The sequence below is a fragment of the Anoplopoma fimbria genome, chromosome 9 (assembly GCF_027596085.1).
Source record: "Anoplopoma fimbria isolate UVic2021 breed Golden Eagle Sablefish chromosome 9, Afim_UVic_2022, whole genome shotgun sequence".
In the NCBI taxonomy this organism is placed as follows: Eukaryota; Metazoa; Chordata; class Actinopteri; order Perciformes; family Anoplopomatidae; genus Anoplopoma; species Anoplopoma fimbria.
In genome coordinates this window covers 26,797,534-26,810,220 of record NC_072457.1, presented here as the reverse complement: position 1 = coordinate 26,810,220, position 12,687 = coordinate 26,797,534, and the positions used below count along the sequence as shown (strand labels likewise).

Here is a 12,687-nt window from a genome sequence, read left to right as displayed (position 1 = left end):
AAACATTTGTTCTGGTACTGCATTTCTAAAGCATAAACACTAAATATTCAGTTTGGAGGCAAAATTAAATCCTCTCACCAGTATGTGTGCAGCTGGTCCTGCTGGTAGAGTGAAGACCACCTCATTCTGCAGAGTGTATCTGGGCCTCAGAGCCCCGGGGGGCAGGAGGTGACCCTGCGTGCAATTAGGACAGGCAGATGGCCGGCAGGGAGTAAGGAGGGGCAGGCACTGGCGCTGGAAGGGACACCACTGCTCTAGTCGGGGGCAAGAGGGCAGATCACCGCTCCTGGTGTCATTGGGGACACAAACGGCCACCGGGGCACACGCTGCACCTCCACAACCTGAGACACAAGTTTTAATCATCTACTTTTAGTTGAAGTTTAGACATTCGAAAAAAGATGATTTCTTTCTTATTCCTTTTAACTGCATTATATCATACAACCTGATCATGTTTTATAGACCTATGCACAACTTTTAAATAAATGTAGTGGAAGAAATAGTACAATACTTTCCTCTGAAATGTATTAGAGTAGAAGTATACAGTTGCAGAAAATGGAGATACTGAAGTAAAGTACCAAAAATATCACTTGCACCACTGGGTGAAGTTTATACACATATTTTCACAAATTATTTTCTCTGTTTAATAACAGAGGCTATAATTTAGGAGAAAATGTAATCAGGATCTAAAGCTGAGTGGTCATTTGTGGTCACTCTACATCAAAGTGCAGATGAAGGCAATAAGTTACTGGGTCAAAAATATGATATCAAACAAGTGTCTCTCCATAACAAGCCAATAAGTTAGCACTTCTGAATGTGTGTGTGTGTGTGTGTGTGTGTGTGTGTGTGTGTGTGTGTGTGTGTGTGTGTGTGTGTGTGTGTGTGTGTGTGTGTGTGTGTGTGTGTATTTGTGTGGGAACATGATTAGTGTGCTGGGCCGATATATCCATCTCCGAATAGGGTAGAGGTCGCTTGCTTTCTGTGTCATTAATAATCCAGTTGTTATCTCATTATCTCCACTGTCTCCTCCTCTGCAGATGCATTCACAGATTCCACACAAAAGTTTCACAGCAAAGGTTATCTCATGTCTTTAATCTGCTCCTCTGTCAATTTCACGTTCCCTGCTGTTTTGCTCAGTGGAGAAGAAGCAACTACATTTTTTGTGCCTTGTGCCATGCAATGTTGCAGTTAGGTGTCATGTGTCTAGGCGAGGACAGGAAGTGCCAGAAGTAAAGTTGACCTTGACTGGTGTTGTTTCCTTCTTCTCCTGTTTTGCACTTCTTCGCCTCAATTCAAAATGTACTTTCATGTTGACCTACCTAACAACTTCAGACAAGGCTGGTGTGTGTGTGTGTGTGTGTGTGTGTGTGTGTGTGTGTGTGTGTGTGTGTGTGTGTGTGTGTGTGTGTGTGTGTGTGTGTCTGTGTGTGTGTGTGTGTCTGCTAGGTTGTTTTTGTTGTTTTTGTCCTAAGTGGAGGTGTGGGCGCAGATGGCTTATGTTTTTTTTAACACCTTCTGATACACACCAGCATTATGGGATGGTTTTATGTGTTTTAAGTGTGTGTGTTGGAGAGTGAGTTTCTGTGTCTGACTCACTGGGAAGCAGCAGGTGCAGGCCAGGATAATGACAGTGAGGTCTGTAGATTTGGAATCGGACGTGGATTTGTGAACGGAGCTCTGGCGTGACAAACTCCAGCGAGGACAGACGACCTGCCTGAACAAAGCTCAGAGCCGGGAACAACAGCACCTGAGATGAGAGATGAGAAAAACAGACGGACCGTTTAATAAAAAGAAGGTTTTGAGGAGCACAGTGCGATGATCAAATAAACAACAATAAAACAGATTCCTGCTCACCTCTATGCCGACTCTGGGAGGTTGTGGAGTAGAGAGCGGAGCGGACGGGGCGCGGTGCAAAGGATTATGGGAGGGAAACACAGCCAGGCCCACAGTGTAAATCCCTGCATCTGGAACAGGCACTGTAGAGGCAGCAAAAGAAATGAGGCAAGGTGAAAAAAGAGGAGGGGAGGATTTAGGGATTTAAAAAGAGTAGGGAAGTAGTTGAGAAGAAATGAAGGCTCAGCTGCAGTCCACTCTATAACATGTTGGAGAGGTGAGAGAAATAGCAAACCTCTGGAGACACATAACAGACATAACAAAACAACTGTTGAAGATATTAAAGTAAGAACACTTCAGTAGAGGATGTAACTGCTCACTGCAGACTGACACAAACACAGAGACCTAATCAAGGACGGACTGGACCCAAAAAATACAACTAGACAATCAGGCAGACAGAAACACACACACACAAACTAAGGCCTGCTTCCCATATACACTTCATTTCACACTTTGACACTGACTTTCAGTTCTGTTTTGAGGGCTGTTTCAGATTGTTCTGGTTTCTCCGAAGTCTGTTGACAGCCTCCAGCTTCCTTTGGAGCGAACTTAAATCCAGCTGAACTTCTGCTGGAGCTACGTCCGCACATGACATGTCACATTATGTGTTACTTTATGAGACTGACGTGTACCCCATTAATAGTACCGCAGGACATGTTCAATTTCCCGATAATAACTAAATAAGAAGGCGTTCTACTCAATAAGTTCAATATAAATGCACCACTGCCGCTTTAAAGACTTCCCGGTAGTGTTTCATAACATTAAATGAATTTGTGACTCGGTTTTCATTTTCCTCCTCTGATAACTTGAAACACCACGTCTTTTAGTGTGTCTGTGTGAATGTATGGAGCCTACCTTGGGGGTTGAACTGGCAGACGTAGGCCCGCTTGGCATTGCATGGGTGTGAGCTGGTCTGAGCACTCAGATTGAGGGACACGCACAAGTTTCCACGGGAGATCGTGTAACGAGGTGGCGGGCCCTCCTCGCCCTCTTGCGCATCTGAGCCGTTCACCCAGCGCAGCTTTCCCGGAGAGTCGACATCACTGAGGCCCAGCCACGCACCTCGCTCCCTGTGACAGGAAAAGATAGGTGAGACACAGATTAACACGGCGCCTCCTTGATATTTTGCTCTGTGGCTGTTAACAAGACGAAAACCTGCTCCATCTCTTAAAATGTACACAGAAAGACACACGTATTACCAAACCTTAGAAAATAATAATCACACATGAAATGATTCATACATGTAGTTCAAGACTGAATGATGAACAGAATGTCCTTGTGATCTCAGCTTGAATCAATGTGTGTCTCAAACAGTGACATTGAAATTTCTAAATAATTTACCAGCGTGTCTTCAAGAATCAATGATTGCAGGCCAGAGGAAGCTTGACAATGGGCTTTGATTGAACCCCAGTGGAATGTTAACAGGTCAGATATTTAGTACGCTCTGTGATTACAACAGGAGTCCCTTGAGTCCACTAATGGACTGCACATTTTCATTCGCTCATTCAACAAGCTGTGAACTGGAAGCAAAATGGGTTTTTTTTCCAAAAGAAAAGTCAGTGTATGACTCACTGTGATCTAAAGACAAACATTTTAGACATTTTGTGTTATTCTGGTTTTAGTCGTTTTCTGAGATGTTCTAAAAATTCACCCAGATAAAAGCAATTTCCCTCCCTGTCTTGTTTTCTTTCTTTCTTTTTATCTTTTGGTCAGACTTTTCTTTATTGGTTGACAACAACACATCTGTGAAGACGACATCTGAAGGAGGGGACAGGGGTTAAAAAATACAAGCAGAGAGGGAACAAGAAAAAAGGGTCTTTGCAAAAACAAGACCTGATGTTAAAAAAAAGAGCTCCTTATATAAGCGAAGGGGTGGAGGAACACATAAGCGGAGGAGGAGAGAGGGGATAAGCTCCATCTGCAGCAGGTTTTTTCATTCTCTCATCCATTTCGGCCTACAAGGGCAGGGCCTCTACCCTCACATCAAAACACACACATACACATCATGAACTGTGGACTTCTCCTCCCAGGGTGTTAAAAGTTACAACGCAGCTGTGCTTTTACAGATGTGTTTTTTTGCGACCCTCTCTGACCTAAACACCAAAACTGGGGGCCTTCAGACCAGCACAAGTCCAGGAACTTTCTCAACGAGGCAAAGCCAAATCCAGAGCTTATCACACAGACCTCAAGTGCAGCAAAGAAGCATTTCTATTTTTGTGAAAAGAAACTGTATACTGTTACCATAACTAAGCATTAGGTCACGATCTGGTCACGCCTAAACACATGCCAGACTGTGGTGAAAAATCAGCAATGCCAGATAACAATATAAATGAATAGATGACAAATGACAAATAAACCAGAAAAAATACTGAAAGCAGAAAGCTTAAAGTATAAAAGGCATGAAGTTCATAAATAATAAATGATGACAAATGAAAAGTACTGCCCTTGAAAACAGCCTCTAGTGCATTCACATCCAAACCAAGTACCGTACTTTGTGATTGTCAGTGATTAAAAGTTTTACATCTGTTTTGAGTATTTGAGTCTCTCACAATAGTTGTAAGAACAAATTTCCTTTTCTTTTTGTCCGTATCCACAATCTGTTCTCATTTTGTTAGTACCCATTGACCCATTATTTCTGCTCTTCTCTTAAAAGGAAATTGTAGTGGTTGAGAGCACCCTTACCAGGATAAGAAAAACATTTAATCCCTTTATCACAGTTCACACATTGTCAAACGCAAAGAAACATAAAAATTTGAGGAACATAGAAAAATGCATGAATATCATATAATCAAATTTGGATTATTAGATGTTTCAGAGTTATTATAATGATTGGATTATTAAATCCAAGGGCTAAAGAAAAATTATAGGTCCATTGATCATGGAATGATAATGAGTACGTACAGTTTATGAATGGCTGCTCTCCGATGCTTTTTGATTATTCTGTAATGCTAGTACAGACGCTCTGAAAATCACATATTTACTTTGCTTATGATTATTTAATAGTACCTCAGTTACACTCCCGCTGCAGTTCTTACAGCCTTTTTTGGTGACATTTCTCTAATTCTTGGGAAGGTGTCAGAGTTTTTGCACACGGCACAACACGGGCAGTTAAATAAAGTTTTGGGGGCATTACCTATTACAACAATAAACAATTTGCGACACGCCTCCAATTTATGATTCAGTAAAAACAAATGGGCAAGAGAAGATTAAAAATGTTTGGTCAATCCAGAGAGTTTACTTCTGTTATTTCTTCTCTTTAAGTCCCAGTGAAACTGAAGTTAAAGGGTCCTTAGCTTATGCATTTTTCATTTCATCCTGACTGAAACAATAATTAAAGAGAAAATATAAGATACATTTAATAGAATGTGAGGCCCATTGAGTTGTAGAGCTGGAAGGCCATCTGTTAGAACCAAAGAACATACAGTTCTATTGCGAAAAAAAACACAAAAATTTACCACACACAGACAGAAACACTCACTGTGTGACTTGAGGTGCCAGCAGGTTACGCAGCGCGTCACTCCTGACTATTGCCAGATCCCCGCCGCGGTCTGAACACTGCTGTCGAGCGTCTGTCCAGCTCAACTCCCCTGGAACGATCTGGAAGCAGTGTGAGGACTCGGTGTGGTACACTCCGTCCCTTGGGCAGTAAGGGGTGGCTGGCAAAGGACAGAGATATTCAAATTATTTCTCAGATGTTTTTAAGTCACACTTGCAACATTATGGAATGATACAATTATTAGTTTATTGTTAAATATACGAGTTTTAAAAGACTTCCAGAAAAAAAAAACATGCCTTGTGAAGCTTTCAAAAGAATAAACTACTGCTTTACATTTTAATAGATAGATACTCTAAAATGCCGGGTTATAAATAACACAATTGGTTAAATTGGTAAACCAGTGCTGGGTCAAAAAGATTCTACCCATTATGGGTAAAAATGACTGTTGTTGAGTTAAATCTAGCTAAAAGTGGGTTGAAAAATACAACCCAAATTCTAGGTGCATTAATGAAATTGTGAAATGATGAAACAAGCCCATAATGTCCCCGATAGTCTTTTATTGCTACAAGCAAAACATATCAATTAGGTCCTATATTTCACTAATTGAATGTTCAAATGCATGAAATGTAGGAAATAGATACAATACCAATTGTATAAACATCTGATCAATATCACATTCATGTTCCTCATAACAAATCTTATTCACATAACCCTAACCCTAACAATTTCATATTGCATATAAAGACAAAAAACTACTTGATTCATTAACTAATTAGTCACCATTTAAAATATTTTGTGCACTTTATACATCATAAAGACTTGAACTATTGAACCAGGGGGTAACCCATTTTAAAACCTTAGAAGCGTACTTAGCCCCTACTTATGTCCCTTATTCAGTGAAATGTAATCTTGATCTTATTAAAACATTTCATTCATTTCCTGGGCTATGAAGGTCTGAATGAACTCGTGGTTTTAAGTAGTCCAACATTTTAGTTCCAATCTGAAAAACAAAACAAAAAACACAATCAAGAGTTTAAATGGTAGTTACAACAGGTTAGGTCTAACTCCAAATGTGTAGAAACATTATCAGCAAGGGAAATGGGAAAATTATGTATATTGTGTCTCTGCAGAATACAAGTAAAACGATAAAAAAAGCAATAACAAAGCATATGCAACCCTTAGCAACAGATAACTACCCGATAACTAGCTTGTTAACTGTTGGTTAATAGCCAACATTATTAAACTCTGTATGGAAATCAGTCATCTTCACTGCGCATAATAGGCTATCTAGCTAGCTAACAGTATTTACTCAAAGAACAGAACAATGTTGGCACATCATCGCAGCAATGTCCATAGCAGGCCAGTTGACCTATTGTGACCTCTTAGTGTAACTTTAGGCCTTGTTAGGCCAGCTAGCTAACATTTCACATAAGCCTTTTTTAGTTCACGTTAACCTGGCATAATGCTCGGTATTTTAGCACAATGTGGATACATCTGTTGCAACAGTTTTAACGTCTTACCATCACTTCAAGGAGCAAAGAGGTTTTGAAGGTCAGGCCATCTTCAGCAAAAAGGCGGACTTCAAAGAATGATTAGCCTCACTTCTGGATCGCACGTGGCCCACTGCGCTGGGCCATTACTTTAACCCAACGTTAAACCAAACCATCAAACCCACCCAACCTGTAACCCGAGGCCTGCACTCAAATTTAGAGTTTTAAAAAGTAACACAGCAGATTTTAGTGTGTACTTCTTCTTTACATATTGAAATGTACAAAAGCCTCAAGGTTCAGATTATCCGACAATATACACACACAGTAAAATGCATTCTGACAAGACATTAGAGACAATAAGTTACAGATCATTACAATTCAAGCTGTTCACAAATCCGGTACTGTTTAAACAGGAATTGAACTTATACAGTTGGAGACTGTAACGTCGAAGGATATCCTACATTTCGGTAAATGGAAATTGTGAAAGGGGAAAAAAAATACTGGAAAGAGGGGTACAAAGGACAAAAAAATATATATATAAAGTTGCTGTAAATAATTAAATAATGTGACCTTTTCCTGTGTGTTTGTCCATCTGCAACTCAATTTCCATTAAAAAAAGTATTAAAAAATCTTCTGAGAAGTTGAAGCAAACCCAGACAAGACAATAACGTACAAGGTGTTGTTAAATGGATGGAAGATTAAAAATATATATATAACCCTAAGAGACTAACATACAAGGACATTTCTTGAATTTCTACTTTGTCCTCTAGTGAATCCATTAGTGAAGACTCTGGCCTTGTACTGTCTCTTTTTCTTTCTCTAAAAGCTACAAGCAACAGATCACAAAAAAACAACTTCATTTATTAAAGAGAGTGTGACTGTATGTGTGACAAAGGGAGATAGGACAGTTAACGTTGTAACTGCTTTTACAACACTGAGATTTGATGTATGGATTACTCTTCTCTGGCCAACTGTAGGGGATTAAAGAAACTCAGCTTGAGTGCAGAAAGGTAGCCACAAACTTTTAACTTAAAACATATATGTCATTGCTGGTCATGGGCCCAACTGCCAAACAGGACACATGAGCTTCTCATTGGCTTTATAGTAGTTTGAATTTGGACTGTACTATTATGAGTCGAGGTCAGAGGGGGGTTTCATTGTCCTTAGGATCAATCTTCCCTGACAGTACCCTAAACAATCTACATTGGTAATATTTGTGTGTAAGGATAATAAGAAAAAATATAGTATGGTAAAGATTAGCATAATATTCAGTAATTGTCTTAATTGTTGTTTTGTTAAATACATTTTATTCTACTTGCTTAATTGATTATGGACTAACTTTGGTTTGACTGTAGGAGGAGCTTCCTGTTTAAAACAAGGGGTAGATGCTTTTTGGGTAGTTCAGCCTTGCTGGAAACTTTCTGCAAGCTGCCTATCAGCCATTTTCTTTTGTAGTCTTATAGATTTCTTTATGTTCTTTTGAAAATGATTGTATTGTATTTTTTTTTAAAATACAACCTGTTAAAAGCTTAAAATAACAGCAGGCAGACACAGTTAGCAAGTAGCTGGTTAAGTGAAGAGTTGGTAGAGACCAAAAACACGGCTAAAAGATAGTGAATATTGGGCTAATCCATTGTTGTGTTGACAACTTATTTCTGTTGCCCCTAAGTGGCCCCCCCAAAATGATTGCAAGTTTAAAAAAAGCCAAATCCTGTAATTCTCATTCCTTTTTGGAATATCCTTTCATAAAGTAATGTTGATGATTAATCACAGCTAACCACATGATAATTAGGAAGCTATATTTGTGAATTCAATAAAACAATAACTCACAATTTACCAACAACCCCAATGATAGTTGTGACTCTGGAGCGTTGTTCATGACACATTTATCCTGTTAAATTTCCTGATTAAACCCACAGAGAGCCACAGTGCTAATTGACTGTTGATACTTTGAGCAGTTTAGAGTCACACCATTTCTGTGCTGATTAGTATATTGACTGTCGATCAGAGGCATTTGGTGTATCTTACCTTTGGCAACCTGGACACCATCCTTTAAAATCTGCCAGTCTACATTCACGCCATCAGCACCCCAGCTGACAAGTGTGATCTCCAGGCTCTTATTGGCCACAGCTAGAGGTGGACAGCGCAGCTCCAGTTTGGGTGGAAGTGTCACGGTCACTTCTCCGCGTGAACGTACCTGAACACAAACAAATGATACAATAAAATATTAAAATCACATGTAATTATGTTAAAAACTGTTTTTAATAACAGAATTTATTTTATTTTATTATACTGTAAAAAAATAAAATAATTAAAAGAGTTCATATTTTTTCTCTCTCACCTCCTTGTGTCCAGCCCAAGCCATCAAACTGACTGCATAATGTCCCGGAAGTCCATATTTGTGAGTTACCAAGGTGACCCCTGTTTCTGTAGTGTTGACCCGGGACGAAAGGTCACCAAAGTCCCAGGAGAGGGTTACCGGGGTGACCGAGGACGCGGCGGAGAAACTGATGCTGTCGTGGACACTTTGCAGTGGGAGAGGCTTCGGTGAGACAGTGAAGTCCACCGCAAACACGTCATGAGCCAGAGTCCACCCACATTCCTGTGAGGAAGAAAAGGTTTCTGTGTGAATTAACTGCTCGGATTTAAAATAAACAAATCTTTATTTTCAGTTGGAGTTTTGGATAACTTCTCCTCAGTTGCTCTGTACAGCAGCTCTGCAGGAAACTGAATCTGAGGATGTAGGGGAGTCATTCAAGCCACAGAAGGAAGTTATTGGTAGATTATAGGAGGTTTAGAGGAAATCCTGAATGCTGTGTTTACAAAAAAAGGAACAAAGCAAGCTACACTAAAGGAGCTATTTGACATCTTACGTTCTTACGAGTGCAACAGTTACACTCTGGGACCACAGTGAGCTGCTTACCTTCATTACATGGGGGTTTGTGCAGGCAGCTGAACACTGAGATTCGCTGATGAAGTTTGGCTCTGAGTTTGTGCTGCAGAGGCATTCCTGCCTCGCCCCTAAACCCCCATAGCGGTGTGATGCAGCAAAGCACACGCTGTTGCACTGCTCGCGCGTGAAGTTTCCAGGTGTGGAGGAAGAGAAGATAACCAGCTCACTCCGTCCACCTCCTCCACTGCTGCTGTCCTCAAGACAACCTGCGTAGTTGAGACCTGGAGAAGAAGGAAAGGTTTTCAGTCAATGCAGTGCAAATATATTTTCTCTCATATGTTGTTTAAAACTTGAATCAGCATCAGACCTTCTCTGTCCAAACCAGCAAAAGAAATCAAAAGAGGTCAACTCATGAGAAGTTTGACATTTGAACATTCATTTTGACCTTCAGGTTATTTTGAATATTTGTGTCTAAAAACCCAAAAGCAACTACTAAGTATTCCACTTTTGTTACACATTTTCATAGATTTCCTATTTTGGCCTGTTTGTTAAACATTAAGTGCGCTTGCAAGATATCTTTCGGGGTTCAGCTTGCTATGGGAGACTTCATTTTAGGTAAAATAACTCTCTCAACTACTTCTATAATGGTATAGATAAATCTGAAAAGACAGTGACAGGGAAGTTTTTGTATTAGTCATTTTTGTTACATGTAAATTTGACATGTGCAAGAGTCTGTGTGAGCGTCTGTTTGTTTCGTACCACAGGTGAGCAGGCTGACATTGAGCAGAGGTTGGTCGCGCAGCTCCAGAGGGTGGTTGCATAGCATGGCTTCCGGCCGACGAACTCGCACCCCTTTCTCCTGGAGCCAGCTGACCAGCCGGAACAGTTTACAGTCACAATCAAAGGGGTTACTGCTAAGGTCCCTGGAAGAGAGGAGCACAGGGAGGAAGTGGATCAGTCATGGTGAAACATGATAATACTCACAGAGATTAACGTGAGCACATTTCAGTGCATTAAAATAACACTTAAACTTGTTTGCTGACTCAATGGAGTTAGATGACAAAAATAATATCAGACAGCCAACAGTAAGAAAAAACAGCTCCTGCCAAAAGTTTAAAAATACACCTTTAAACTAAAATAAAAGGATCCTTTCAGTTTTTGTATCTTGTTATAAGCTAATTATTAATCAAACCATAATGCCAATATTACAAGATACAAAGTGGAGTTAAATGTGACTTATTTCAAGAAGTATGACAGAACCTTTGACAGAGGTTAGCTTTTTCCCTCTTGCTTACAATTCAATTCAATTCAAACTTAATTAAGGAACAACAACAACTCAAGGGGGGGTCCATAGCACAATGAAGAGCACAGCAGACAAGTGGTTACACCAACATTAACAAACATTTGGGTTGTTCTGCAGCTTCCTGGGATCTTTAGGCAGCAGCCTCATACCTGATATTACTCCTGCGTTATTTCAACATCTTTACCAAATTGTGGACAAATCCTCAGTAATTGTTAAAGACCAGCACTACATAGACAGGTAATCACCATATTATCTGAGTTCATAAATGAGGTGGTTTACAAGACAGTTACCAACAATACACCAGCTCCACATCCATTTAACTGTAGAGATAAATCTTAAGAAACGCTCAGTCATGTGAGCAAGGCTGCACAATACCATGCCCTTGGATATATCAAAATGTCTGCCATAGAGAAGCTGCATTCCTTTTCAATAGTGGACAAGACAAAGAATATCAATGATGTAAAAATGAATAGAGTATGAAGGGAAATGAATGGGAAAAGAAGAAGAAATGGTGATGGGAAAGACAGATGAAAAGGAGAAAACATAGTTGAGAGACAAGGGGAAGACATGGAGCAAGAGATGGAAGGAGGGAAGAAAGACAGTACAGATAAAACATAAGATTGTATGAGGTGTATAATATCATCTATTCTGTTAAATTAAACTCTGCTCAGGAAGAAAACTAGTGTCTCATATGAAGTCTTAGTGAGGAATAATTACTACTCATCACCTCCCACTCCAGTACGAAATAAAGCTTCATTCATCTTGTGTGTGGGCGAGGTAACTGGAAACGTGTTGCTTATTTAAGCATGTGTGATCAGATGTATGTTTGTTTGCACAAATGCTTCTTTATGTGTGTGTGTGTGTGTGTGTGTGTGTGTGTGTGTGTGTGTGTGTGTGTGTGTGTGTGTGTGTGTGTGTGTGTGTGTGTGTGTGTGTGTGTGTGTGTGTGTGTCTTTAAATAGGGTCTAATTATATTTTCATGTCATATTACTATATTTATTGGAGAGACAAGAGAGAAAATAATACAGAGAGAAAAAAACAATGAATTGTGATGACTTACATTTGAGTTAAATTGCAGAGGTTGTCACATATTCTTTCTTCTATGGTGGTGATGGCATTGTTACTCAAATCGCTGAGGGAAACAGAAAATATTAAATCACTGTTGACATTGAAACAAGTCTTTAATCACTTTTTTGACTGCACCGGTTTGTGGCAATTACTATGATATTGTCATTTTGGCAAAATGAGTGATGAATGTGGTGTGAATTTACCATTGACTAAAAAACTTGAAAGGGATTAACTGAGTCACTGGATGAATAAAGATGTGAAACTGTTTTTTCTACATGATTATCTGATTGTAAATTACTGCAGAAAAATGACTTTTAGGTTTGTGTTAATCAAAGAAGTGGACATTCTCGTGTCATCTTTACTCAAAAATAACTCATATAACTCAAATATATAATATAACACAAAACTGAGTGATTAAAGAACAAACTAAATCCCAAACAACCAAAGTGCTGAGGAGAGGATAACATTCAGGCTTTTGATGTGTCTCTCTACTTTGTTTCCAAGCTCCTCTCTCTCTCTTTTTCTTTCTTTACTCCTCTTCTCCCTT

The 12,687-nt window shown here is 39.6% G+C and overlaps 1 protein-coding gene across 1 annotated transcript in view; it reads right to left on the bottom strand.

Annotated features, from left to right (window-relative positions):
- Nucleotides 1-12,687, bottom strand: part of pkd1a (polycystic kidney disease 1a) — a 61,008-nt gene that overhangs the window by 30,387 nt on the left and 17,934 nt on the right. The window contains 10 exon segments of the mRNA XM_054604746.1: nt 79-341; nt 1,594-1,744; nt 1,852-1,973; nt 2,746-2,960; nt 5,369-5,546; nt 8,905-9,073; nt 9,218-9,478; nt 9,800-10,050; nt 10,529-10,692; nt 12,133-12,204. Of these exon segments, the coding sequence (XP_054460721.1) occupies nt 79-341; nt 1,594-1,744; nt 1,852-1,973; nt 2,746-2,960; nt 5,369-5,546; nt 8,905-9,073; nt 9,218-9,478; nt 9,800-10,050; nt 10,529-10,692; nt 12,133-12,204 (1,846 nt within the window).